General features: G+C 36.0%; 2 protein-coding genes across 3 annotated transcripts in view; one reads left to right on the forward strand and one right to left on the reverse strand.

The window, feature by feature from the left end:
* The window catches only part of LOC120428057 (prolow-density lipoprotein receptor-related protein 1), a 497901-nt gene that overhangs the window by 133111 nt on the left and 340131 nt on the right, over positions 1 to 24659 (reverse strand). The window lies entirely within an intron of this gene.
* LOC120428058 (uncharacterized) lies at positions 18358 to 19067 on the forward strand. Its single transcript, XM_039593018.2, has 2 exons — positions 18358 to 18485; positions 18555 to 19067. The coding sequence occupies exons 1-2, from the start codon at positions 18440 to 18442 to the stop codon at positions 19007 to 19009; spliced, it is 501 nt and encodes a 166-aa protein (XP_039448952.1). The 5' UTR covers positions 18358 to 18439; the 3' UTR covers positions 19010 to 19067.

Below are 24659 nucleotides of genomic sequence, written 5' to 3' on the forward strand. Positions count from 1 at the left end.
TATGTTCAAGATCGAACGTAACATATTTTTTACTGCTGATGTGACTTGTTTCGAAACATTTTGGATCTGTTTGGATCGCTGAAAAATTGAGTGCTTCGAGCCTTTTTTGTTCGTAGACCGATGGGCGGAAAGACCCGGGGGTAGTTAAAGTGGATTGCTTTGCTAAGATTATTCAATATTATTTGGCAGGTGCCATTCATAGTTATTGATGATTCGTCGCTAACATTAAATGATGATGAAATTTTCAAAAGCGTCATACATATAGGTTTTGTGTGAGATATAGCGATTATTTAAATGCGACCGACGAATTGGGCCAATCTTGATTTCAACCAACTTCTTAAGATTTGTTGACTTCGAATACCTAAAAAGCTCAACGCCATAGACTTTGTGTTATTCCTGACAAAATAAATTATAGATCGCAAACAGTAAATTGCTTCCGCATTGACAATTCTAAATTGAGAACCCTTTGCAAACCACTATTCTGCACTCAGGTTTACATTTGAGCAGTTCTCTACGGAATCGGTATTTTTTATTCAATTTTATTTTTTGTATTTTTTAATCCGGCAGAAACTTTTTGAGAGCCTTCGGTATGCCCAAAGATGCCAGTTCGCTCATATAATTTTCCATACAAAATTTGGCAGCTTTCCATACAAAAATGAAAAGAGAAAATTCAAAAATCTGTATCTTTTGAAAGAATTTTTTGATCGATTTGGTGTCTTTGGCAAAGTTGTAGGTATGGATAAGGACTACACTGAAAAAAATGATACACGGTAAAAAAAATTTGGTGATTTTTTATTTAACTTTTTGTCACTAAAACTTGATTTGCAAAAAACACTATTTTTATTTTTTAATATGTTTAAGAGTACACACTAAAAAAATATTAATTTCACACCTAACGCAATTTTTGTTTCAACGTAATCTAAACTCATGTAATCAAATATTTGATGTAAAATTAAGATACTTTCCACGTAATTTGCTAGAATCACCACGAATTAGTAAAGCTTGGTTTTACGTTATAGCAAACGTAACATTCAATTATTGCTGATTGAATTTTATATCTCTTTTGATGCACATCCTTGGAGCGTGTTTTTCGATGTAATTTTGTGTTAACTTAACACAAATTCGCGTTGATACGTTTGACAGTGTCAGTGCTCTTCTAAAACGTCAGCCATGTTTACAAACGCGTCGCGGACAAAAAATGCCGTCACTTTTTTCCAAGAAGTTGTAATAAAGACCAGCAGAACTTCAGAACTGTTTAAACGATGATGCAGGTGAGTAAGTTAACTTTTATTTAAGAATGAAGCAGTCACAAATTACTATTTGAAATTTGCTAAATTGGGTGACTAAAATCAACTTTATGATTTCTTTTCAGGAACACCTGCCGTGGAACCGTTTTATTATCATCCGGATCCGGAGGAGGAGCGACGTCATCAACTCTTGGTCTGGGTTGCGATGCTGGAAAAGTTCTCCCGGCAAGCCGATGTTCCGTTTTAGCAACTGCCTGAAACTGCTTCCGAAAAGTGAGTGTAAATCAAAACGTTCGATCTGCGAAGCAAAGTTCGTCCTACACGACCGGCTGCTGGCTTCCTCCAGCGGGACGGCCAAAGCCATGTAACCCTTCAAGGAGACGGCCTGCTGGAAGATGTCCGATACTTCGAACGTGGAATGTCCAACGATTAGAAACTCTAGATAACTGAATTGAGTGAACGAAAACAGTGATTTTTTTTTGTGAAAATGGAAAAATAGAGTGTAAAATTATAAAAATCGAAAAAGTGTGTGATCAAACTTTTTACAACGAAATAAAAATGTTTGGTTTTACGATAATTTGTTGTTTTTTTCGTTCCAACAAGAAAAATATAATTCCAATAGGATGCCCCTGCCAGCAAAATGACGTTTAATGTAATTTTACACGACCTTATCGGGTCTGATTTGAGTCGTGTAATTTTCAAATCAGACAGAATTTTATGTTTTATTTGACGCTCCAGTTATGTGCATCAAATAAACAGAATATTACATGATTTTTTCGAAGTGTGTACATCACATGCCAACTTTTCAGAAATTTCCAGAATGGGCAAAAATCTTTGACCGAGTTAAAAAATTTTGAATCAATACACTGCCCATGATCGCATAAATGTCCCATATGCATTTTCATCGTTTTTGAGTTAATGATGCAGTTTATTTCAAAATCGTGTGCTCTTTCAGAAAAGCATATAACATCCAGTACTTTGTTCTAGAAATCAGGAGGAAATCCAGTTTTTTCATGAAAACTTACCACGTAGCCTTATGTGTGGGACAAACTTAAAATCCGTTTTTCTCAGCATGCTGTTTTTGCATATGGGACATTAATTCGAACATGGGCAGTACAGGTTTTTGAAAAAACCGAAATATTGGTCGAAAAAAATTGTCAACTTCAGTTTTCGAGGTAATATCGAATTTGCAATCAAAAGTACATTGGCGATTTTTTGATATAGTGCACCGTTTTCAAGTTAAAGCCATTTTTAGGTAACTTTTTTGAAAATAGTCGCAGTTTTTCATTTTTTAAAATAAGAGTCCAACCTTGCCGAAGACACCAATTCGATCAGAAAATTCTTTCAAAAGATACAGATTTTTAAATTTTCACATATCATTTTTTATGGACAGCTGAACTTTTGATGCAAAATGGCTTCTTTGGACATACCGAAGGCACCAAAAAAGTTTCAGCCGGATTAAAAAATACAAAAAAAATCGAATGACCGAATTCTCAGAGAATTGCTCATTTACAAATTAACTAAATTTGCTATATTGTTTGGCAATTCTGGAGAGTAATTTTGAAAGGCTTTCAAATGAATTTGAAAAATAAACCGTTTAACAATTTTATCAACCAAATTCGATCTACCTAGTAGAATTCGACGGGAAATTTATCCTATTTGCAGGATATGATAAGTTTAAAATCTTTTTTTTTTCATCATATTTGTTATGTTTTCTAGCTCAAAATATAAAACATAAAAAGGACATCAGTTTTTAGATCGTTAAAAATACATTTATCATTGTATTTTGTTCTTTATTGTGTATTGTATTTATGATCCACAATTATTTTATCCAATGTTTTTGACTTCCTCACATTACTGAGGAAAGGCTATAAGATCACTCGAAAAATGAACTTCTCAATTAGACCTCCTAGATCCACCTTCATGTATACCTATCGACTCAGAATCAAATTCTGAGCAAATGTCTGTGTGTGTGGTGGGATGTTGATCAAAAAATTGTCACTCGATTATCTCGCCATTGGCTGAACCCATTTTGTCCGTTTTGGCGGTCCATCGATCGATCCGTCTTGGGGTTCCATAAGTCGCTATTAAAAATTATGCAGTTTAGTTAAGTACTTCAAAAGTTATGCTAAAAAACGATTTAACAAAAGTCCGGAAGATTGCAAAAAGGGTGGTTTTTGTAAGAGTGTAATAAGTCATGCTATACATTTTCAGAAAGGTATTTAAAAGACCTTTCCAACGCGTCCAAAACATCGAAGATCTGACAACCCGATCAAAAGTTTTAAGCACTTAAGTGTTATTTACGCACTTTTTGCATTTTGGATAGCACCCTTTAAATGTGAGGGAGGCGCCAACCACCTAAGGGTGGATTAAGTAACGTTTTTTTTTCAAATTAAATAATCGTTTTATTAATATATTTCTTTAATTTATTTTTTAACATGACTACAACAGCTAAAAAAAATCTTTGAAACTTGTCTAAAAAACTAAAAAACGAAGACAAATAAAATTATACCAGACAATGTTAAATATTAAATGAGTTTAGAAAGTTATGTTTTACATGAAAAAAATATTTCAAAAATCATCTTTAAGTCACTACCGCCTACTGGAGATTTTAGGGCAATACATTTGAAAATCGGTGTACTAATTGTTTTGTTCTGTTCATGTTGTTATCGAAATCAATCAAAACAATCCACCCCGCATTAAACAATAGAAAACAACTCACCAATAATATTTTGAAAATGTAAGAGACTTGGATGGATATTAGATATTTTTTAAGACGTCCCTTAAACCTTGAACGCGTGAAATCAGATTGAATGCGATTGTGTTTGCGCATAGTTTCCACTCTTGGAATGTAAGTATTCGTATACTTTCCAACTTCATCATCAAGCTGCTTTCTTTTGTCTTTACTCTCAGACCATTTCATTTTCCCCGCTCTCACACTAAAAGTCCTTCTTGCGTAACTGTGCGTAAGGAGTTTTTCTCTCTCAGCTCAACTACATCTTGATGAGGGGGACGGACAAAAAGTGTAGCACCACAGTTTTTCCGTCTCATTTTTCCGGTCCTCTCGAGCAGAAGGATGTCGCCACAGTCTGATTACTTTCTGCGGTCTCATTTGACAAGGACTTTTTTTGCTTGCTCGTCAAGGAGGGGGAGGGGAAGCTCGTTTGTTTCGAGCATCCCCCCACCAGGCACCATTTTTGCCCAAATAACAGGACAAAAACAATTATATTAACTGACCTGGTTTGCCCTTCCGGCCACCCACGCACGCAAGTTTTGTTGAGTTCGGAGGGGGGGAAAATCCGGAGAGGAGACATGTGTTTTTATGGCAGTAAAGTTGTCACGTACAATAAAAGTTAATAAAAGCGCCCCTCCCGAAAATTACGCCCCAGGGGGAAAAAGTGCTTATGAAGGAGCACCGAAAGCGGCACCCCGGCAGCTCAGGAGTTCGTTTATGCTGAAAATGGTTTTGATGTGTGGGAATTGGGTCTTTTGTAGGGGGAAGAAGGGAGTGAATGCGTGTGAGTGTCGTTTTGTGAGTAGGGGGACAGGGGGGGTAATATGCACCCCCTAAGGGAAAACTGTGATTTCTCAACCATAACAGCATTTCTGTAAAAGAATTTCGTTAGATGTTCATGAATAACTATTAGTTAACATCATCCAAGTGAAAAAAGTCATTAAAAACCTCAAAATTGTTTAAAAATAACAGATTTCTAAAAATATTTTTGATTACTTTCAAACAACCATGCGGGGCAATATGCACCGCAACATTGGGGCAAAATGCACTACAACAACGGGGCAAAATGCACCGCAACAATGGGGCAAAATGCACCGGGTAAAAGCAGTTTTCACTAGTCACCACTAGATGACACCGCTGTTTTTACAAAGGAGCTTCACAGCAGTGCATTTTGCCCCGACCCCGCTTTTTGCAGAAAATTTAATTAAAAATGCATTTTTTGATGTTTTTGGACTCATCTATCTTCAGAATAATGAAGATTATGGCAAAAAATATATACCTCAACACTTAGAATAACAATAAATGCTTTTTTATCGCCCAAAAATCATAATGAATGTTCAATGAAAATTAGATGAAAACACAACATTTTACAGTTTTGCAAATAACTTAAGCTGTTTTTATACCACGATGCTCAAATTTGTCCAGCATGGTTTAGCAGTGTTAAGCTTCCAATTTCTATGATTTTTCCCCCGGAAAATTCTTCCAAATACCGAGAAAAGCAAGGGGTGCATTTTGCCCCGGGGGTGCATATTACCCCCTCTCCCCCTAAATGTGAAAAGAGTATAGCTTAAACGTAAAAGCCACTTGTCTGAAGAGGATGACAAAATTTGAGTTGACTGATGCTGCATTGAAATGATATGTTAACATTTTCTAAAATAAAGTGTCAAAATTAAAAAAAATAAGAAAAAAATTAGATAGTTGAAATATAATACACAGTAATCCAGCTGCGTGTAAAAGGCCTGGGTGTAAAATAAATATTGCATTATTTTATGCAATTTAATGTGATTTTACACACTGAAATATGTAGCCCATCAGTATAGGAAACCTACTTCACTGAAATGTCAAGCTCATATATGCGCTTATCCTTACAGTTTTACATCGGTCTGATGGCCGAGTGGGCTAAGGCGCTAGTCCTTACTATTGGTGCTGGGTTTGAATCCCGTTGGTTGCAACTTTTTTTTGTGTTAGCAAAAATTGTACATGCAGTGTGTAATATTAAGTGGTTATTTTGACGAAGGTAATGTGCATGCTTTTGTATGAAATTTTACCATCGGATTTTTTGCTGTGTAGTTCAACAGTGAAAAAATCATTAACAAACAAATCAAAAACAGAAAATTAGAAAAAAAAATAACGTCCAAGTCACCCCATCCAACGGTTCCTCAAGAAATCGAGGAAATGAGCTCTCCTGTGTGCGAGTGCCGAAAGTAATATGAAATTAATCAGGGTTCGTCTGTGCTCCCGGGTCCCAGTTGGCTGCTGCTGTGTAACCTCAAACCCAGAACGACGAACATGTTCTGCTCTCTCGGTGTGTTCCCCCGCACTCCTTGTTTGATTGGTGGGGTTGACATTTTAGCGACACGATGACATGAGGGGGAAAAAATACCAGATGGATGACGGTTTGACGTGCGGGGGTGTGTGAAAAAGTGTGGTAAATTAATTATCACCCTCGTCATTTTTTTTTCTAAGGGGGTTCAAAAGTTTGTTCTTCATTAGGGTGACACATTCTGGACAGGTTATTTCTTTAAACCCAAAGTTATTTTCAGCATAAATTTCCCGATATCATTTAGTAGGTCAATGAGTACCACCCCAACAATCCCATTAGAACAAAAAAAAACACAAAACTCCCCTCTCCTCAAGCCATCGGCGGCGGCGTGAGCGAGGGGTCGATTGAAGTGTCACTGACAGAGAAAAGGGCACATGTCACTCTTGACTGAGTGCAAACGTCGTCGATTGGGGTGTCAAAGTGACACGCGTGTGGGGAGATGAGAAAACGAGAACGCGGACGCCACTCGCCCTCTCTTCTCACGCATGGCCTGCTAAGTAATGTGATTTTCATTGATTTTATTGACGGGTGACGCTGCGGCGGTGGCAGAAGAAATTGATGAACCAAATCAATGGGACTGTGAAAGGGAGATGAGCTGTCAGCATGCGGTGGGAAGGTAGTAAGATGAGGGAAAACAAAAAAATAGTTTTGGCTTGTTAAATAAACGAAAACTTGTAAATAGTAATGAATCATTTCCAAAAAAGCAAACTTTTCTCAACTGACAAAATTCAAACATATTTTTTTGTACTGATAAAGCATCATCATCAACGAAAGAATTGTGCTAGAGTGATTCAATTTTGGATGTGTTCATTGTTTGTGTATGGAATATGAGTTGCAGGATTAGAAAAGTGATAATAAATATATTTAATAAATAATATAAGTCTTTACTATGAGATTATCATAATTCATAAAGAAAGAGTAAAGAGCGCAAATAAGTGAGAACCTTTACAAATATTGCCTTGTTCGCTATCTTGACAGATTGCGCCTTGATGCGCGAGAGCGCGCTTGCGAGAGAGAACGAAGAGCGGAAAGTAGCGAGAAGCGCACGGTTGGCTAGAAAGAGAAATAAGATTGTCAAGATTGTTTTTTGTGGAATTTTCAAGTTTACAAAATATCTGTGTTTGTATTAGGAAAGAAAGTTCCCGATCACGAATGTGTGATATTTGTTTGTAGGATAATCAGTTAATTGTGGGAAGAAGGGACGGCGGGTCAAAATTCGACGTCGTCGTGCTATCTTGTCGCACCCTCCATTTCGACGATCCAAGAAAAACGCGTTTCAATGTTTGACCTTGAATAAACAAAAAAAAAACGAAAGCACGCAATGTAAACAATAACCGACACGTTTGGATTGGCTGACCAATATGTGCATTGTCCCGAAGTTTGGTTGAAGTTGGTTGCTGGAGTCCCGAGTAATAATTACAAATGTTTACGGTAGTCTAACTTGTACGTGCGTCAAACGCATTCTGACTTGAAATCCCTTTGGCCAGTTGTCGCACTTACTTCAATTTCAATCAGGGGGTGATAAGATAGCACGACAGGATTGAAACTACTTTCATCTTTAAAGTGACAAAATTGCACGGAGTTTCTTCGAATTTCGTTGAATATCTCAGGATTTAAATCGAATTTTGGGGATCTGTGAAGGTCAAACGGTTAGGCATTGTATGCTGCACAAAATGGAGTTCTTAACTCAATTTGGTCCAAAATGCACGTAAGACAAGTTAACATGATGGCGACGAATTGCAAAAATCTGGCTAAGTTCTGAAATATCTAAGGAAATCTGACAGACGAAAATCTAACAAATATAAATGGGAAAGAATATTACCCAATTCAAAATTAAAAAATATGTTTGGTCCCAGTGCTAACAACTAACTCTTTGACTAAACATGGTAGAACAATGATTGTTAGAACTGTTTCCACCAATTTCAACATTGTCTTGAAATGCAGTATTTTGATCAAAAGAACTACTTTTACTAGTGAAGAAGGCAGAAATAGCCCAAAAAAGTCCTAGACAATTATAGTAACAAACGAAAAAAGTCGGTGCCTGCAAACAATGTTGAGGACTTTTTCACACAAATTGGGTAACCGAATTTTCGAACCTCTGTATCTCTTCTGTATCTGTATTTTCTGTACGAACAGGTGTCTGTGGTAAAGTTGTTGGTTATGATTAGGACTAGAATTATCTCGATAAATCAGGGGGCAGAAAATCATAATTGTAAACAAAAAAGATGTTTTTCTCGACTCTAAACTGTAAAAAATTGGGCTCATCCATAAACTACGTCACTTTGTGAGGAAGGATGATGGGAGGGTTCCTGGCAAAAAACCTTACATAAAGGTAAAACATTTTTGGAGAAAACGCCACATAAAGCCGCAATTTGAAGGTAACGTGATTTAGGAACACAGAAAAAAAATGGTAAAATTTATCCAGAAATTGTGACCACGGTTCTCGAGAAACAGCCATTTTAAAATGTGATTTCCGACTTTTTATTAAAAAATCTATAAAAATCAATACAATTTCAGAATTTTGCAGAAAATGCATTCAGAGATAATGATGAATTTTGCATCATAAGACTGCCAAATATCTCTGGGCCAAGTTTCAAAACGTTTGCTGATCAAGTTCTCAGCCATTTCAAAATGTCATTTTCGACTTTTTCTAAAAAAATATATAAAATTAATGGGTCATTCTCCGCCAACTCACACAGCAGTTGCCCCGACCCCTCTTCGATTTTCGTGAAACTTTGCTCTAAGGGGTAATTTTGGTCCCTGATCACGAATCCGAAGTCCATTTTTCGATATCTCGTGACGGAGGGGCGGTACGACCCCTTTCATTTTTCTGGTTTTTTACTACACTCAAAAAACTGTTCACCACAATGTTGCATGAAAATATATGTGATTATTTTCCATACAGTATTTCATGCAACATTGACATGAACGTCCGGTGGATGATCAACACCAGCACACAGAATCTTGATGGCTTTTCACTGTCACATCATGTCAAGTTTGCATGAATTTCACGTCAGATTTGCCTGACGCCTCATGCAATATTTACAATAATGTATTGTGGAATTCACATGCCTATTATTGGCTTTCAATGCGATCGATGCATTATTATTTCATGGTAAGAATAATTAAAAGAGTTTTAGTTTGTAGTCGCAAATATAAAACGTTTTTATTATCACTTAATACAACTAAAGAACACACACATATGATTCACAATTTTATAACCAGCACACTAATTATACACACACAGTTTTACGATCAATCCTCTCGCACTTATCTGCCACTTCCGCTCATTTGCGCACGCTGGAAGTTTCCGGGCTGGCCTCGTTTTAATCGTCCTCCCAGACTCACTCCAAAATTCATTTTCTTTGCAGATCCCTCGAAATCCTTTGGCCTCCTGGCTCATCTAATCTGGTTTCTCGTTCACCTGAAAAAAGTATTGAAATAAATTGTTTATTACTTTTGAGCCACATTTTTAAGAACTTTTTAAACTTACCAGCAAAACACGACAACTACAGCACCAAGATTAATTGATTTCAATTTATTTATCAATCTTACTCCGATTAGTCCAGCAAAAAAAAGCGACAACGGACTGTCTGCCACATCCGCTCGTCCAAACAACTAAAAATCAACTGAATTGAAATCGGCTAAGTCCCGGTCATCGAGCTCAACAAAATTTGCAGACAGGAATTTCATGCAACCTCGACTAATTTTTCACCACAATGCTGCATGAAAAGGTGTATGGATTTTTTCCATACTGGTTTCCATGCGGGTGTTGCAAGATTGTCATGCAAACACAAAACCAGCTGACCGTAAGCCACGCCTCCGAATTTTCAGGCATGGATTTCACGTGACATTCAGTTGTGTGAGTGTTAGCTGCGTGAAAACCAAGCAGAGTTGACATGAATGCATGGTGATAGTTGCATGACTCATGTGAAACGTTGTTTTGGACCAAAAATTGGCTGCCACCGGAATTTTCATGCAGCATCGTGGTGAACATTATTTTGAGTGTAAGACACGTTTTCCAATGATTTGTAGCTCGCAACCGTGATGATTTTGACCATTTTTGACCAACTCCATCGTGTGCGTTGGAAAGTTTTTTTTTTCGGAAAGTTCAGCTAATTTTGCATAAGAATGACCCCTCGGACGATTGTTTTAATTCGTGCATTGTGAGAATCAGAATTTTTTGTCAAAAAAATATTTTTTTGGTGAGTGGGTGTATCCGGTTTGTTTTTTTTTTATTTTCGAAAAATCCCCACATACAAGGAGTGCACAAGCCACAACAATCGTCCAAGGGGTTATTCTTATGCAAAATAAGCTGAACTTTCCGAAAAAAATACTTTCAAAAGCATGCGATTGAGTTTAAGGGGTTAAAAATTCGTAATATTCAATGTTTGGCCCTTTTAAAATGTTAGTCTTGATTTAAAAATCAAAATATTTTTTTCGAAAAGATCGGAAAATTTCACGAATGTTTCATGTATTAACATTGATAATCGGACCATTAGTTGCTGAGATATCGTCATTAGAAAATGGTGGGTTATTTTGGTGAGATTAAGAAAACTTCAATTTTCGTGTTTCTTTTTCTTAAAGCGGCTCTATCTCAGCAACCCAAGGTCCAATCTTCAATGTCTCTTAGACAATTTTATAGCAAATTTTCTGAACTTTTCAAAAAAAATAATTTTAGAATTGCAAATATTTCGCTAAAATTAAACTTTCGGTGGCTATATCTTGAAAACGGAGCCCTTTATCAAAAAATCTGTAAAGTACTTTTCGATTGCAAATTCAATTTTGCATTAAAAAATAATGTCAAACTTGTTTTTGCATGAAACTTCGATTTTTTTCCAAAAATCACTGTTTTTTTTCAAAAATTCATAACTCGGCGGCAGATTTTTTGACCATGTTTCTCTATGGCTCAAAAGTTGCGGATTTTTGTCCCCTAAAACATATCAAAAAATCTCGAAAATCAAAAAATACGTATTTTGGGAAATTGAGTTTTAGTGAAAAAAAAGTTGATAAAAAAATCAATTTTTTTTTCGTGTACTTATTTTTTTCTCAAATGTCCTCAACAATACCTACAACTTTGCCAAAGACACCAAATTGATCAGAAAATTCACTCAAAAGTTACAGCTGTTTGAATATTTACATACCATTTTTGTATGGACAGCAGCCAAAATTGTATGGAGACTTGTATGGGTGAACCAATGACGCAAAATAGCTTATTTGGTCATAGGGAAGGCCCCCACAAAGTTTAAGTCAAATAAAAAAATACAAAAAATAAAAATGGTCGAAATCGGCCGATTTCGTAGAGAGTTGCTCATTTGTTTTAGAATTTGGAGTTTAAAATTTGATTGCAGAAATCCCGTTTAAATTCAATAAAAACTTAATTATTTTTGATCACTTTATTTCGATGTTCATGTATTTATTTGAAATATACGAAATAAATAAAACTGCAACACCAATTCGAATGAATCAAACACAATTTAGAGCAAATACATCCAGTTTACCATAATCTGCTCATGAAACAAAAACTCAAAAAATTGCGTGAGTGCTACGTCTATTTGAAAAAAACTAAAATTCTCTAACCTAACAAAAGTTTTAATTACACAGCTGAAAGCCCGAAAAATAATAAAACCACTGAACAAAGCCCTTTCAACTGATCAACCAGTAGTGCCGGAATCTCCTTGATGGTGTATGATGATGGTGTTTTTGTATTGGGTGCAAAATTCACAAACACACCACACACGATCAGCTGCCAACAAAGGGTTCTGTTTTCCGGATGCTGCTGCTACCAGGCAACCGGAAGCAGCTTCAGAGAGAGAAAAATGAGAGGGAACGAACATGGTGCATGTGTTGATGCATTCCCCGAAAAACTTCGTTTTGAAAGGATTCGTGTACCAGGAGGAAAATTCTCGAGCATGCCAAAGCACTCGACTTCTGGTGGAATGAAGTTTTTTTATTTTTTAGTGTGAGTGAGATGGTTTGGTAGAAATCAGACGAAGATTTTAAAGACATCAACAATTTTATTGCTGTAAAAATTTTCACCAAATTTCGACTTACAAATATTAATTTCAAATATTATTTTTTACTGTGTCTTCATCGCCGGAGGAGATAAATTGTTGCTGCTTGTTTTTGACAGTTCATTTTTTTGCGCGGACTCTCTCCCCGAGCATTCCTTTGCTTAAATTCCGTGAAAAACGGTTCCAATTCGCGACAACAGAGAAAAAAACACAACGAGTCCTCGTCCCTTTTTCGAGCAAAAAGGTTCACAGCTGCTGCCGGAAGTTGAACAGCAAACTTTTGGTTGCGACGCTCGACGAAAATTTGGCGGAATTTTCACCGGGCGAAATTAAAGCAAAATAAGTCAGAAAAAATAACAATAATGAAGGAAAGAACGCGAGCCGGTTTTTCGGTTATTATTCATATTGTTTCAGCTGGCGAGCGAGGGTTGTGCGGAAAAACTTTGTCCCCGGTAATATATTTATTTGGGGCGAAGGAATTCCCACGGAAACAAAAGAGGAAAATCCAATTAACAAATGCACGAGCAAGCGGCGGGAAATGCTCCAGCTCGGGAGCAGAATGCAAACAGCGGATGCCACACGTTTCCGACGACGACACCGTCGTGGCCGGAGGGAAAGTGTTTTTCGCGGCAGGAAAATTGGTGGGCAAACTAGGAAGGAATGCACTCTCAGGTGATGGAAGAAATTAAAATGGTTTACTCGTTACTTATTTCACGCCTGTGGTATTGCTTGGGAAACACAAAATATTAAAGAAATTTTTTGATGTTCTCGTATAATATTTAACTTAGGCTGGTACAAATTTTTGTTTAAAGTATTTGTCTACCCCCCTTCTATGTTGGGCCGAGAAATCAGGGGGCAAAAAATATGTTTTCAAAAAACTTTAAAGTTTCAATGGGAATTAAAGGGCAATCAGCTGAAATCATTTTAAAATGCATTCCCCTGCGTTTTTGTTTTCGTCAAATCTTACATTTTTTGAAAACTAATGATTGCAAAAAAAACTGTGCTAGTGTGAACTGCATTTTTGAACACTTTTTGCATGCAAATATTGAAAGTATCGCTTGTTATTTCAATATTAAATTTTTTTTATTTGTTGCAAAAAATGTTGTAAGCAACTCGTTGCAAAACTAATATTTTCAGCACTCGTCGTATTTATTCAACTCGGTAAACCTCGTTTGATGAATAAACGACTCGTGCTGAAAATATTTTCGTTTATTTAATTTTCTTGCTTTAAACAACAAATTCAAATTCTACGACCCTATTTTAGCAAATTTTAATTAAGAGCAATTCCAGCTCAAATCAGGATTTTTTCAGGTATTTTTGTATCCAACCCTCTCCGATTTCAATGAAACTTTTTAGACATGTAATCCTAGGTCTATCAAAGCCATTTTTGTGTATATGGAGCCAGTTGCACTCAAAAATGACAATTGAGAAGGGTATAAGGATTTAAAATATTTTTGTATTTTGTAAATTAAATATTGCTGTATCTCTAAGTCAATACATCGTATGAAAAAGTGGTCAAAGACAAACTTTTAGGAAATTAGACGGGCTTTTTGAAAAAAAATACACTGAAAGAAAAATACATGCCAATTCTCTGAGATTTTTCAATTTTTAAGTTTAAGAGTTAAATTTTAAGGTGTTGTCGCGATTTTTTTTTCGTTCAAAATTTTTGTGAAAATAGCCTGAAATGTGACAAAAAGACTCACGAAAAATGCAGGATGGTATGTTTCTCCTTAAAAAATACAAAAATCATTTACAAAAACTGTCTCGTTAAGTGGTCTAAACGTCAAAATTTTCAAAAGCTGATAGTAGGAATCGATTTTCCAGACAATTTTACATAAAAGTCTTCATATTGACCATTGTCCTATGTCCAATCCTTGTAAAAATACAGCGGGTTTAAAAATAAAAATGTTGAAAAAAATAGGTTTTTTAGTGGTTTTTGGAAATTTCTACTTGATTTTTCAGTCTCGTGAATATTTTTATCGGAAAACTCGTCCGATTTTCCATAAGTTTGTCTTCAACAGCATTTCAATTGAATGTATGGGCTTTCAAATATAAGCATAATTACATTGCTCATATCTGAAAATAGATTTTTTTTTCAGTGTGGTAGAAACCTGGATAGTAAATAAGTTTACGTGAATATTTAAACGAGTCAAATTAAAAAGCTGTCAAAGGCAAACATATGGGAAATTGGACGAGCTTTCCGATAAAAATATCCACGAGACTGAAAAATCAAGTCTGTCATATAGAAATTGCCAAAAACCACTAAAAACCTATTATTTCAACATTTTTATTTTTATAACCGCTAAACGTCAAAATGTTCAAAACCGATAGTCGGAATCGATTCCTTTTCCGATCACTTTTCAAAAAAACAGATTTGGTAAATGATTTAAATATTTTTTTTAGGAGAAACATACCATCCTGCATTTTTCGTGATTTTTTTGTTCACATTTTAGGCTATTTTCACAAAAATTTTGAACGAAAAAAAATCGTGACATCACCTTAAAATTTAACTTTTAAAATTAAAAATTGAAAAATCTCATAGAATTGGCATGTATTTATCTTTCAGTGTATTTTTTCAAAAAGCTCGTCTAATTTCCTTAAAGTTTGTTTTTGACCACTTTTTGATACGATGTAACAGCTTAGAGATACAGCAATATTTAATTTACAAAATAAAAAATATTTTGAATCCTTATGCCCGTCTCAAATGTCATTTTTGCAATTCCGTCTTGAAACTTCCTACACCCAAACGGCGGTCGCATGATTGTGCTGCATGGCGGCATGAAAGTATATCAGAATCTGCATAGGGGGATGGCGTCGCTATTTTAAGACCACGTTTTCCACTTTTTCTCATCGAAACCGACTACTTTATCGACTTCATTTTGCTGAGCGAGATAGGACGCCGTCTATTTTTAGACGATGACTCAGCACTTTTCCACTCTTGCGCTTAAAAAAACCAGGTGGCAGCACGATGTAACGCCACGTCCCTATGAAATCTGTCCTCATGCATTTTTTGCGATATAGGGGTATGACATTTTTGCCCGTTACCGACAATTATCGACATTACCGACGGCTTTTTGGTTGTATTTCACAAAAAAAAACCCTTAACAGAACGAGGATTGAACCACTAACTTCTTGGTTATTTATTCAACACGCTACCACCACGCCATGGACGCTTAATGAAAAGTGAGTGAAAGAGCACCAACATATGCTTCTCTTTGGAGTGTTGCTCGGGGACGGGCCAGCTTTATATGTGTTGGTGAGAACTGCAGATCGCTGAAATGTTTACACGCGGGCAAAAATGATCTAGGGGCTTGCTGCAAAAAATGTTATAAAATATGACATTTTCTGCAGCAAATCCACTGTTGCAGATTTTGAGATATATTTTTCCTTTGGGTGTACTTTTCCTGTCATTCTCGCGTGATGAAACAACCTACTTTTATCTACTAAAAATAACAGAATCGAAAAGAAACACATTTCAAAACAAATGCTGAAAAGTTCTACTTTTCAGCACTGAAATGGATGCTGAAAAGTTGAACTTTTCAGCACTTGTTTTGAAAAGTAATACTTTTCAACATTTTTTTGATTTAAACGATTTATTGACAAAATACATGAACATTCGACTTATAATTTCACTCAATGGGTGTTTTTCAGAAATGCAAAAAAATTGTATGGAACTCGAGTCGTACATACGTACATAAATACGAAGAGTGCTGAAAAAATCAAGTTTTGCAACGAGTTCCATACAACATTTTTTGCAATTCCAAAAAACACACACTCAGTGAAATTTTATGTCAATTTTTTAGTTATTTTGTCAATAAATCGTTTAAATCAAAAAAATGTTGAAAAGTGTTACTTTTCAAAAAATGTTGAAAAGTGTTACTTTTCAAAAAAAAGTGCTGAAAAATGTTGCTATTCGATTCTGTTATTTTTGGTACAGAAAAGTAGGCTATTTCGTCGTTCAAAAATGACAGAAAAAGTAAGTAGTTTCACGACGGAATTGCAAAAACTACTATTTCGAGTGCAACTGGATAGACCTAGGATAACATGTCTAAAAAGTTTCATTGAAATCGGAGAAGGTCGGGTACAAAAGTACCAGAAAAAATCATGATTTGAGCTGAATTGCTCTTAAAAACGGCATATTTCAATACTCTTTGTTTCAATATTTCATTACCACCATTTTGGCCGCCATCCTCGATTTAAAAAATCTAATCACTTAAGTGTAGACTTAAGATCAATATTCATATTATGACAGCGAATTTATTTTTTCGTGGTTCGATTTTGACCTGAACATTTGAAGATTTTTTCAACAAATTTTTTATTTTGGAACAACAGATCGGGAAAAGATGATAAACTTAAGAAAAAAAAATCTTTTTTGATAAACACATAAAAGACAATAGTTTATAGGACCTTTTCAAAAAGTTCTAGGTATGTTTTTCATCACATTTTTAATTGTTTAAAGCATTTTGTTAGATTTGAAATTAAGCCGTTGCAATTTTTTAAAGTTAATGAACTGTAAAACTGGTACAAAAATTCGAGGGCATTGATAATCATTTAGAATTTTTATTAAATTTCAATGTACACCACCGCAAAAACTTCTTATTCCTATTGTTTTGCTAAATTTAGATTTTTTTTGTAAATCAATTATTGCAAAGCAACTAGATATGTGTATAATTCTCTACGACTTTTGTCATAGTAAAAGAACATAAAATTCAAGAAAACTTTGCAATGGCCCTAAGTGTTATTCATTTATTTTTTTGATTATATGCGACTGCTTAAAGTTTAAAAATCATCAAAGCAAACTTTTATTTTAACCAGTTTTATTTGTCCTTTTCCCATTTGTAGCCTACATTACAAAGAACTAAAAATAAAACATAAAATTGAGCCGATTTGACTAAAGCTAGAAAAGTATGATTTGAAAAGAGTATACAACGAGCTGCTGCTGTGTGTGTGTGTGCAACCAACCAAACGGGACCACGCGGTCGCTTCTTACAAATTGAGTTGTTTCCATGTATTTTTAGCTCTCATTCTATACATGCAAATAACTCGCATAGGCATTTGGAAGGTGTTAGCTCTGCCGAGCTTCGGTGACCCATTTCTACGCTGGCTAGCCGAGCGCGAGGTACTTCAGCTTTGTCGACAAGCCCCGCCCTGAAGAACGTTTGGACCAATCGGATTCAAACGTTATTTAGAACTTCCGAACCCTTGTCAAATGGACAAGGACCCAGCGCGTATATAGTTGATGGTGGTAACAGTATTCCTAATTCCAGTCATAGCTCACCAAGTCGCGATGGCCTAGTGGTTAGCATTTTTGCTTACCAATCCAAAGGACGGGGGATCGAACCCCGACTCGAGCGACTTTGATTTTTCGTACATGTTCAGAGTTTCAAGATTTATATTTCCTATACTATCTCGTTGGGAGCAGATGGGAATCGAACCCAGGACCATTCGCTTACAAAGCGAACACCGTAACCAGTCAGCCACGGCCGCTCCTTAGTATACAACGAGCTGCTGCTGGGTTAAAAATATTGCAAAAAAAAACAAGTTTAATGACCTAACTTACCAAATGATAAATATAACATTATTTGTACATCATATTTTAAAAATCTGGAAATCACCTTTGTGAGAATAGTTACCTAATATTATACACTAATAGTGCAGTTTTTGGGCGCGAAAAAAAGTTGTAGCCATCGGGATTCAAACTCAGCACTCCCAAATAGAACTGGCGCCTTAGCTAGCTCGGCTATTATACCGATACGAAGGATAAACGCCTATATGAGCTTGACATTTCGGTATAGTAAGTTTTCCATGCTGATGGGCTACATATTTCAGGGTGTAATCTTACACAAACATTGAAAACACTTTCAGAATGTTAAAAAATAAATAAAAAAAGAACTAAATGAAGGAAGTGAATAGTTGCGAGAAATTAAAATAAACAATCTCAAAATCTTTAAGATTAGAGTTTAAACACATATCTAGATTTTTTGTTTGAATCATAGCTTAGGATTTTTGTTACAAAACATTGAACCAAAAAAAAAAGACAAAAAAACACAAAGCAGGCTATTTTTCCACATGAAGAAAGTCAAGTAGGTAACTCATCTCTTATTGGTAAATCTCTTGAAATATGTTCGCAGCTGTTTTGAACATTTTGAAAAAATCTGATGGTTACGGTATATCAGTCAATCGATTTTGTTAAGGCTGTACTTGAATTTTAAAGGAGTATTTTTACAAATCTACAGTCCACTTCAGCGATGTTTGCAAAACCCTGGATCGCACCATCAATGAACCCATCCCGGACAAGAACCAATGGTACGAAACGATCCGTCAAGCCCTCAGTTTGGCCCACAGCCAGGGACTGGCCTTCAAATCGGACGACGATCGGTACAAGTTTGCCGTAAACCTGCACACTTTGGATGATCCCAAACTTTTGACGCGAATCGATGCGTTGAAGTTGGAACGCCAAGAAGCAGCTTTACCGGAGGAGAGATCCGTCGTGGAACCGGCTCTGGAGGAGGTTGCCGGTCCGTCGGGATATGCGTACCGGATTGTCGCACAAGAACCTTCAGGAAGCGTTGCTTTAATGGTTGAAGGACAGAAAAATAGGCGATCAAGAGAGGTGTCAATTGGGAGAAAGAAAGTCAAGAAACGGTCTCGATCAAGACCGGCAAAAGGTAGAAGGAAATTGAAGAAATAATCTGTTACGGAAATTATCAATTCATTATTTGGAAGCAATAAATTTATGTTCGCAAAAAGCAATTAATATGTCTGCAGTGTTAAAAACAGCAGAACCAGTCCACTAGAAAGCCACAAATTCAACGGTCATTGGTCAATACTGTTGACCTCACGGAACATTAATTCCCGAATTGACAAATGAAAATCCAATTTCAAATTTCCCAAAAGCACAATTAACACCCCTCAGCCCCTGCAGCCCAATAATGCAAACAATCGGCACATAATTAATCATTTGCGATTGGCATGTTCCCACGGCAAATTTCGAATTGAGTCAAGTATAATAGTCTAACGGCCGCAATTTGTACCAATTTCAATTACGCTAATCGGCTTATCGTTAATGTTTTCGCACGGCAACCATAAATCTCACCGCTGTCACCTGATTGTAACCATAAATATCGTTATCAACGCTAGTATTTAGCTTTGCTCCCTCACTCCAAACCACCCCTTTATTTTCCATCAAGATTGAACAAACCGGCGCAAACCGTTCAGGGAAACCAGTTAACATTTGCATGCAAACTTGGCATCACTCTACCGTGTGCACTATAGTCAACACCTCGTTGTTGCTTTTTTTATTCTCGCGAGCAAAACATGAGCTTTATCGTTAGAGCCGGCTTGTTTTGCACAGGAAACGTTTTAGATTTGTGCACACGCGATAGAGAAGGGGGCCCTTAAACGGCCGATATGGAGCTGTTAACGGGCTTGTTGTATTTTTGTATTCTTCTTTTGTTCTTCTGTTCTTCTGTTCTTCTGTTCTTCTGTTCTTCTGTTCTTCTGTTCTTCTGTTCTTCTTAAGGGTAATTTTTTCAAGATTTACTTCTGTGTTCAAACAACACAGCACATTTACTTCTCTCACTCGTTTAAGAGCGACTACTCGCGAATGATAAATTAGTTCACAAACAGTGGCCATTTATCGCGCTTCCGAGAGCGGTCGGAACGTGAAATAAAACCATGCCGATATGAGAATCGCACACACACACACACATAAATATAAAACGCAAACAACGGCAGCAGAACGTGGCACTCTAACCGCCCTATAATGGTTTAATTATTTGCCCAGAGGAGCGAATGATTACACGCTTAGTTAAACGGCCTCTCTCAACCCGGCAGGAAACATGAACCCCCCCCCCCCACTAGCGCACGAGAGCTTTTCCAACCACAACACTGTCAGCAGGAGGTGCCGAACTGAACCAGCGAATTCCTTCGCGGCTAGACGAGATGAGTTTGATGACTATATGGTTGTGCACGCGGGTTGTGTTGACTGACAAAAACAATGGTGAACGAGAACAGTGAAAATGGTGGAAAGTTGGAAAATCTTGTGTGAATTAGTCATATCACAAAAAAGCGTAAAAAAATATTTGTAAAACACGATGTTTTCAGCACTCGTCGTATTTATAAATGTACAATAAGTACTGACAAAATCTTCCTTTTACAACAATTCAATATTTGAACTGCCCATAATTTAAAAATGGATTTTAAACCGGTACACAATTCAAAGTTGAAAAAAATATTCACTCAAAATTTATTGAGGGCTCAGTGCCAAAATCGATAGAATAATAGGGGGATGGCGTCGCTATTTTTAGACCACGTTTTCCACTTTTTCTCATCGAAATCGACTACTTTATCGACTTTATTTTGCTGGGCGAGATAGGACGCCGTCTATTTTTAGACGATGACTCAGCACTTTTCCACTCTTGCACTTAAAAAAACCAGATGGCAGCACGATGTAACGCCACGTCCCTATGCTACCAACTCAAACCATCAAAACAAATGTGTTCATTGGTTAATTGAAACGATAAATCTCCACCAAGTGGCATACATCAACTTCTGACCACTCCGTGGTCACCGAGCTGTGGTGGCCGAGGCAGTTTAGCCTGGGTTACTCTGTCAAAGGTCTATGGTTCGATTCCCGTAGTCGACATTATTTGATTTTTTTTTTTTTTTTGACGCATGAACTTTTTTTGCAAATGAACCTCGAGGGAATAATTCTCTCGCCCATCTCGAACTGTGTTCTCTGTGTCCGTAAATGGTATCACTATTCTCTCGGCTCGAGGCCGTTATTCTCTCGGATTAGCACTGCCCAGTTTTGGGTGTGGCTTTTTTAAGTAATACAGAAACAATTTTAGTATGGTGTAATAGTTCAAAATCAAAGTAAGTAATCTGCTTATACCATAAAAAAAAATTTTTGCTAAAGGAAAGGCAAAAAAAAACAAAAATTATTTTTTTTAAATTTCCTATTTTTTTAATGTTTTTTTTTCTTGAAAATCAGAAAAACATATTGATAAACTTTTTTATGAAAATTTCTTTGTTTGCTATTAACAGATTATAAACGCTCAAATGTCTCATGTTAGTTTTTTTTTTCATAATAATTGTCATTATCACATATATGTTCAACTAATTATAAAGCCTTAAAGATAATGGTTTGAATCTACCAATATGTTGATGTCACTTTAACTCGATTTATGAAAAATATGTAAAAGAATGTGAATGTGAGAGAAGTGAACTGAAAAACAATTTTTGACACTAAACTTTATCCATTTCGAGAGGTAACGTTTTCACGACTTTTCAAAATAAATAGGAAAATTGATTATAACGTCACCAATTCTTCATCAGACCCGGATTTAGATTTTATATTTATTGTTTATATATATATATTTTTATATACTTTTACTTTGACTTCAAACTGTTTAAATCCTTCCCTTTGACCAAAGAAGCCATTTTGTGTAACTGTAACTTTTGAAGGAATTTTCTGATTGAATTTAGTGTCTTCGGCAAACTTCGAGATATTGATGAGAACTATTGAGAAAAATTGGGTACTTAGAAAAAAATGCCGATATTTAATAGTTAATAGTTCTTTAAATGAAAATTCCATTTCCCAAAAATCGAATGTTAAAATTGCATGGACAACGAAAATTGCCGCCAAGTTATGATTTTTTGAAAAAAAAAAAAGGATTTTTGTAATCAATCAAACACTGTACTGTGCAGAATGTTGATAAAGTGCACAATTTTCAAGATGTAGCCACGTTAAATTATATTTTAACTGAAAAATTCCCCCCTTTTTCGATTTTTTAAATAGTGTCCCCGAATGTCAATTCCTGAAAATATTCTTTTCCGAAAAAATCGGAAAATTTTAAAAAGAATGCAGAAAATTTAAGTTTTTTAAAGTCTCATCCAAACATTGCCTCATTTCCTAATGCCAATATCTCAACAACTAATGGTCCAATTATCAATGTAAAAATTTGAAACATTTGTAAATTTGTAAATTTTGGAATAAAACTAAAATTTTAAAAGGGCCAAATATCCAATGTTACGCCCACTTAAAATGTCGAAAAAATCGTTAAATTTAATTAATGTTTCTTTTTTCAACATTGAAAATTAGACCATTAGTTGTTGAAATATTGGCATTAGGAAATGAGGAAAATTTTCTGCTTTCTTTTTTTTAATTGCTGTTTTTCAGCAACCAAAGGTCCAGTGCTCATTGAATCTTAGGCAATTTTATTGAATTTATTTCGATTTTTTCGGAAAAAAAATATTTTTAGGAATTGAGATTCGTGGACACTATTTAAAAAATCGAAAAAAACGGGAATTTTTCAGTTAAAATAAAATTTAACGTGCACTTTATCAACAATCTGTGCAGTACAGTGTTTGATTGATTACAAATTTTTTTTTTTTTCAAAAATTCATAACTTGGCGGCAATTTTCAGTGTCCATGCAATTTTAACATTCGATTTTTGGGAATTTGAATTTTCATTTAAAAAAATCTAACTATTAAATATCGGCAAAAAAATGTTTTCCGAGTACCAAATTTTTCTCAAAAGTCCTCATCAATATCTCGAAGTCTGCCGAAGCTTATTATTGGCATTAGAAAATGTGAGAAATAAACAATAGTTTAATGTCAAAAAAGGAGGGGAGGGGGTTCGAAAGCCGTGTCATGCCCGTTTAATTTTTTGACATTTATATGGAATTCTATTACTTGCTAAATTTTGCGTTACGCTTCAAACAAAACACACTCTTAATTAAAAGAAACCCAAAAAAAAATAAATGCATGAAACCACTTTCAAAAACATATTTTAAGAGTTTTTTTTTCCACAGAGAATCATATAGATCCCGTCATCTATTGCTAACAGTGTCCCACCCCTTTTTGATACTCTTCAAACATATTTGCAGTCCCGTGCTCCACGTGATGCCTTTCCTCTCAGAATACGGTTCATTGACGTAGAAACCGATCGTCACCCGTGGAAAACCTCCCCCTCCAATTGAGTGAGCGCCACGCGGAAACTCGAAAAGTCGAAACGAAAACGAGGCGCTGCAGATTAAATTAATTACTGAGAAAATGAATGGCTTTCACCGTCATCTTCATTGGGAGCAACGTTTTTCCCGTCCACGAGGCATTATTTGTTGGGGATTGATGGCAGTAGTGGCACTTTGAAGAATGGGCTTAGTAAATAGATGGTGAGGCAGCCATTGCACTAATTTAATTGATTAACTCTTATCAAAGAATCAATGAACTAAACATGGTTTCAAATATCAATCCTTCTTACCATTTGATAAAAAAAACTCCTAGTAGATTATCTAATTATTTGCAATGCAATCCCACACATTTGTATAAGGACTCATTTTCAGGGGACAAATTCCCATGCCCTGGCACCTCCAAAGAATGTCATCTAGGCGCCTTTTCAGGCATATCTCTACGCGTATTCCACCAGGTTGATGTTCCAGCACCTTTTTTCTATCCTACAGTAGTAAATACACAGAACTCCTACAAAGCGGGAAGCGACTGTGGCTGCTACACTCAGTTGCATTAAATATGTAACAAAAACACTTTACAATTTGAATAAAAACATAATTTGCTAAAAATTACTTAAAGTTTAGAATTTTTGTTATTGAATAATTTAAAAAATGTCTCAAATGCAGCTTAATGTACCTCTAGATAAAACTCTAGGAAATTTCTTTAACAGTCCTGGTTGAAGTCCAACCAAAGGAAAGAGGCCATTAGCGTGCAGCCAGCGGAGACTCCGGTGTACCCGTATACCCCGGCACGTGAGCGGCCACCAGAAGCTTCCCGAAAGGTAAAACAGACCTCCTCAAAGTGACGGAGGGGTGAGCTTTTAAAGAAACCCCACACTAAAAGCCACACGCCAACGACGAAACTCGTTACGCTCTTAAACCATCTGTAGAGAAAGAGCTTTGAGGAAAACCGACTCCACAACAGTGGTCTGGGGGCCACACAACAACAAACGGAGGAGCAATTCACGGCGCGATTAAAATCCTGTCAACCGTCATCCGGGGAACCATAAAACTACCCGGGAGAGTGTTGCGGACCCACAGTCAGTTGTTGCGAGTACAATTATAAGAGCAGCGCGTGGCGCAATTAAGGGCTGGTTTCTGCTTCGTGAAGCAACTAGTTGGGTTGAGGTTCCGGTTGACAATTGGATTGTCATTATGGCAGTAACTGTTTATTTTTTACCGCAAAATGATGTAAAAAGGAAGTTGAATTAATATTTTGAAATGTAAAAAAAAAAAGTACTAAATTCCTAAATTCTAGGAATTTTGGCTCCTTTCCTTATTAAGTAATCCAAAAAACCCGATTACTAAATAAGGAAAAGAGGCAAAAT

This window comes from Culex pipiens, chromosome 2 (genome assembly GCF_016801865.2).
Source record: "Culex pipiens pallens isolate TS chromosome 2, TS_CPP_V2, whole genome shotgun sequence".
Classification (NCBI taxonomy): Eukaryota; Metazoa; Arthropoda; class Insecta; order Diptera; family Culicidae; genus Culex; species Culex pipiens.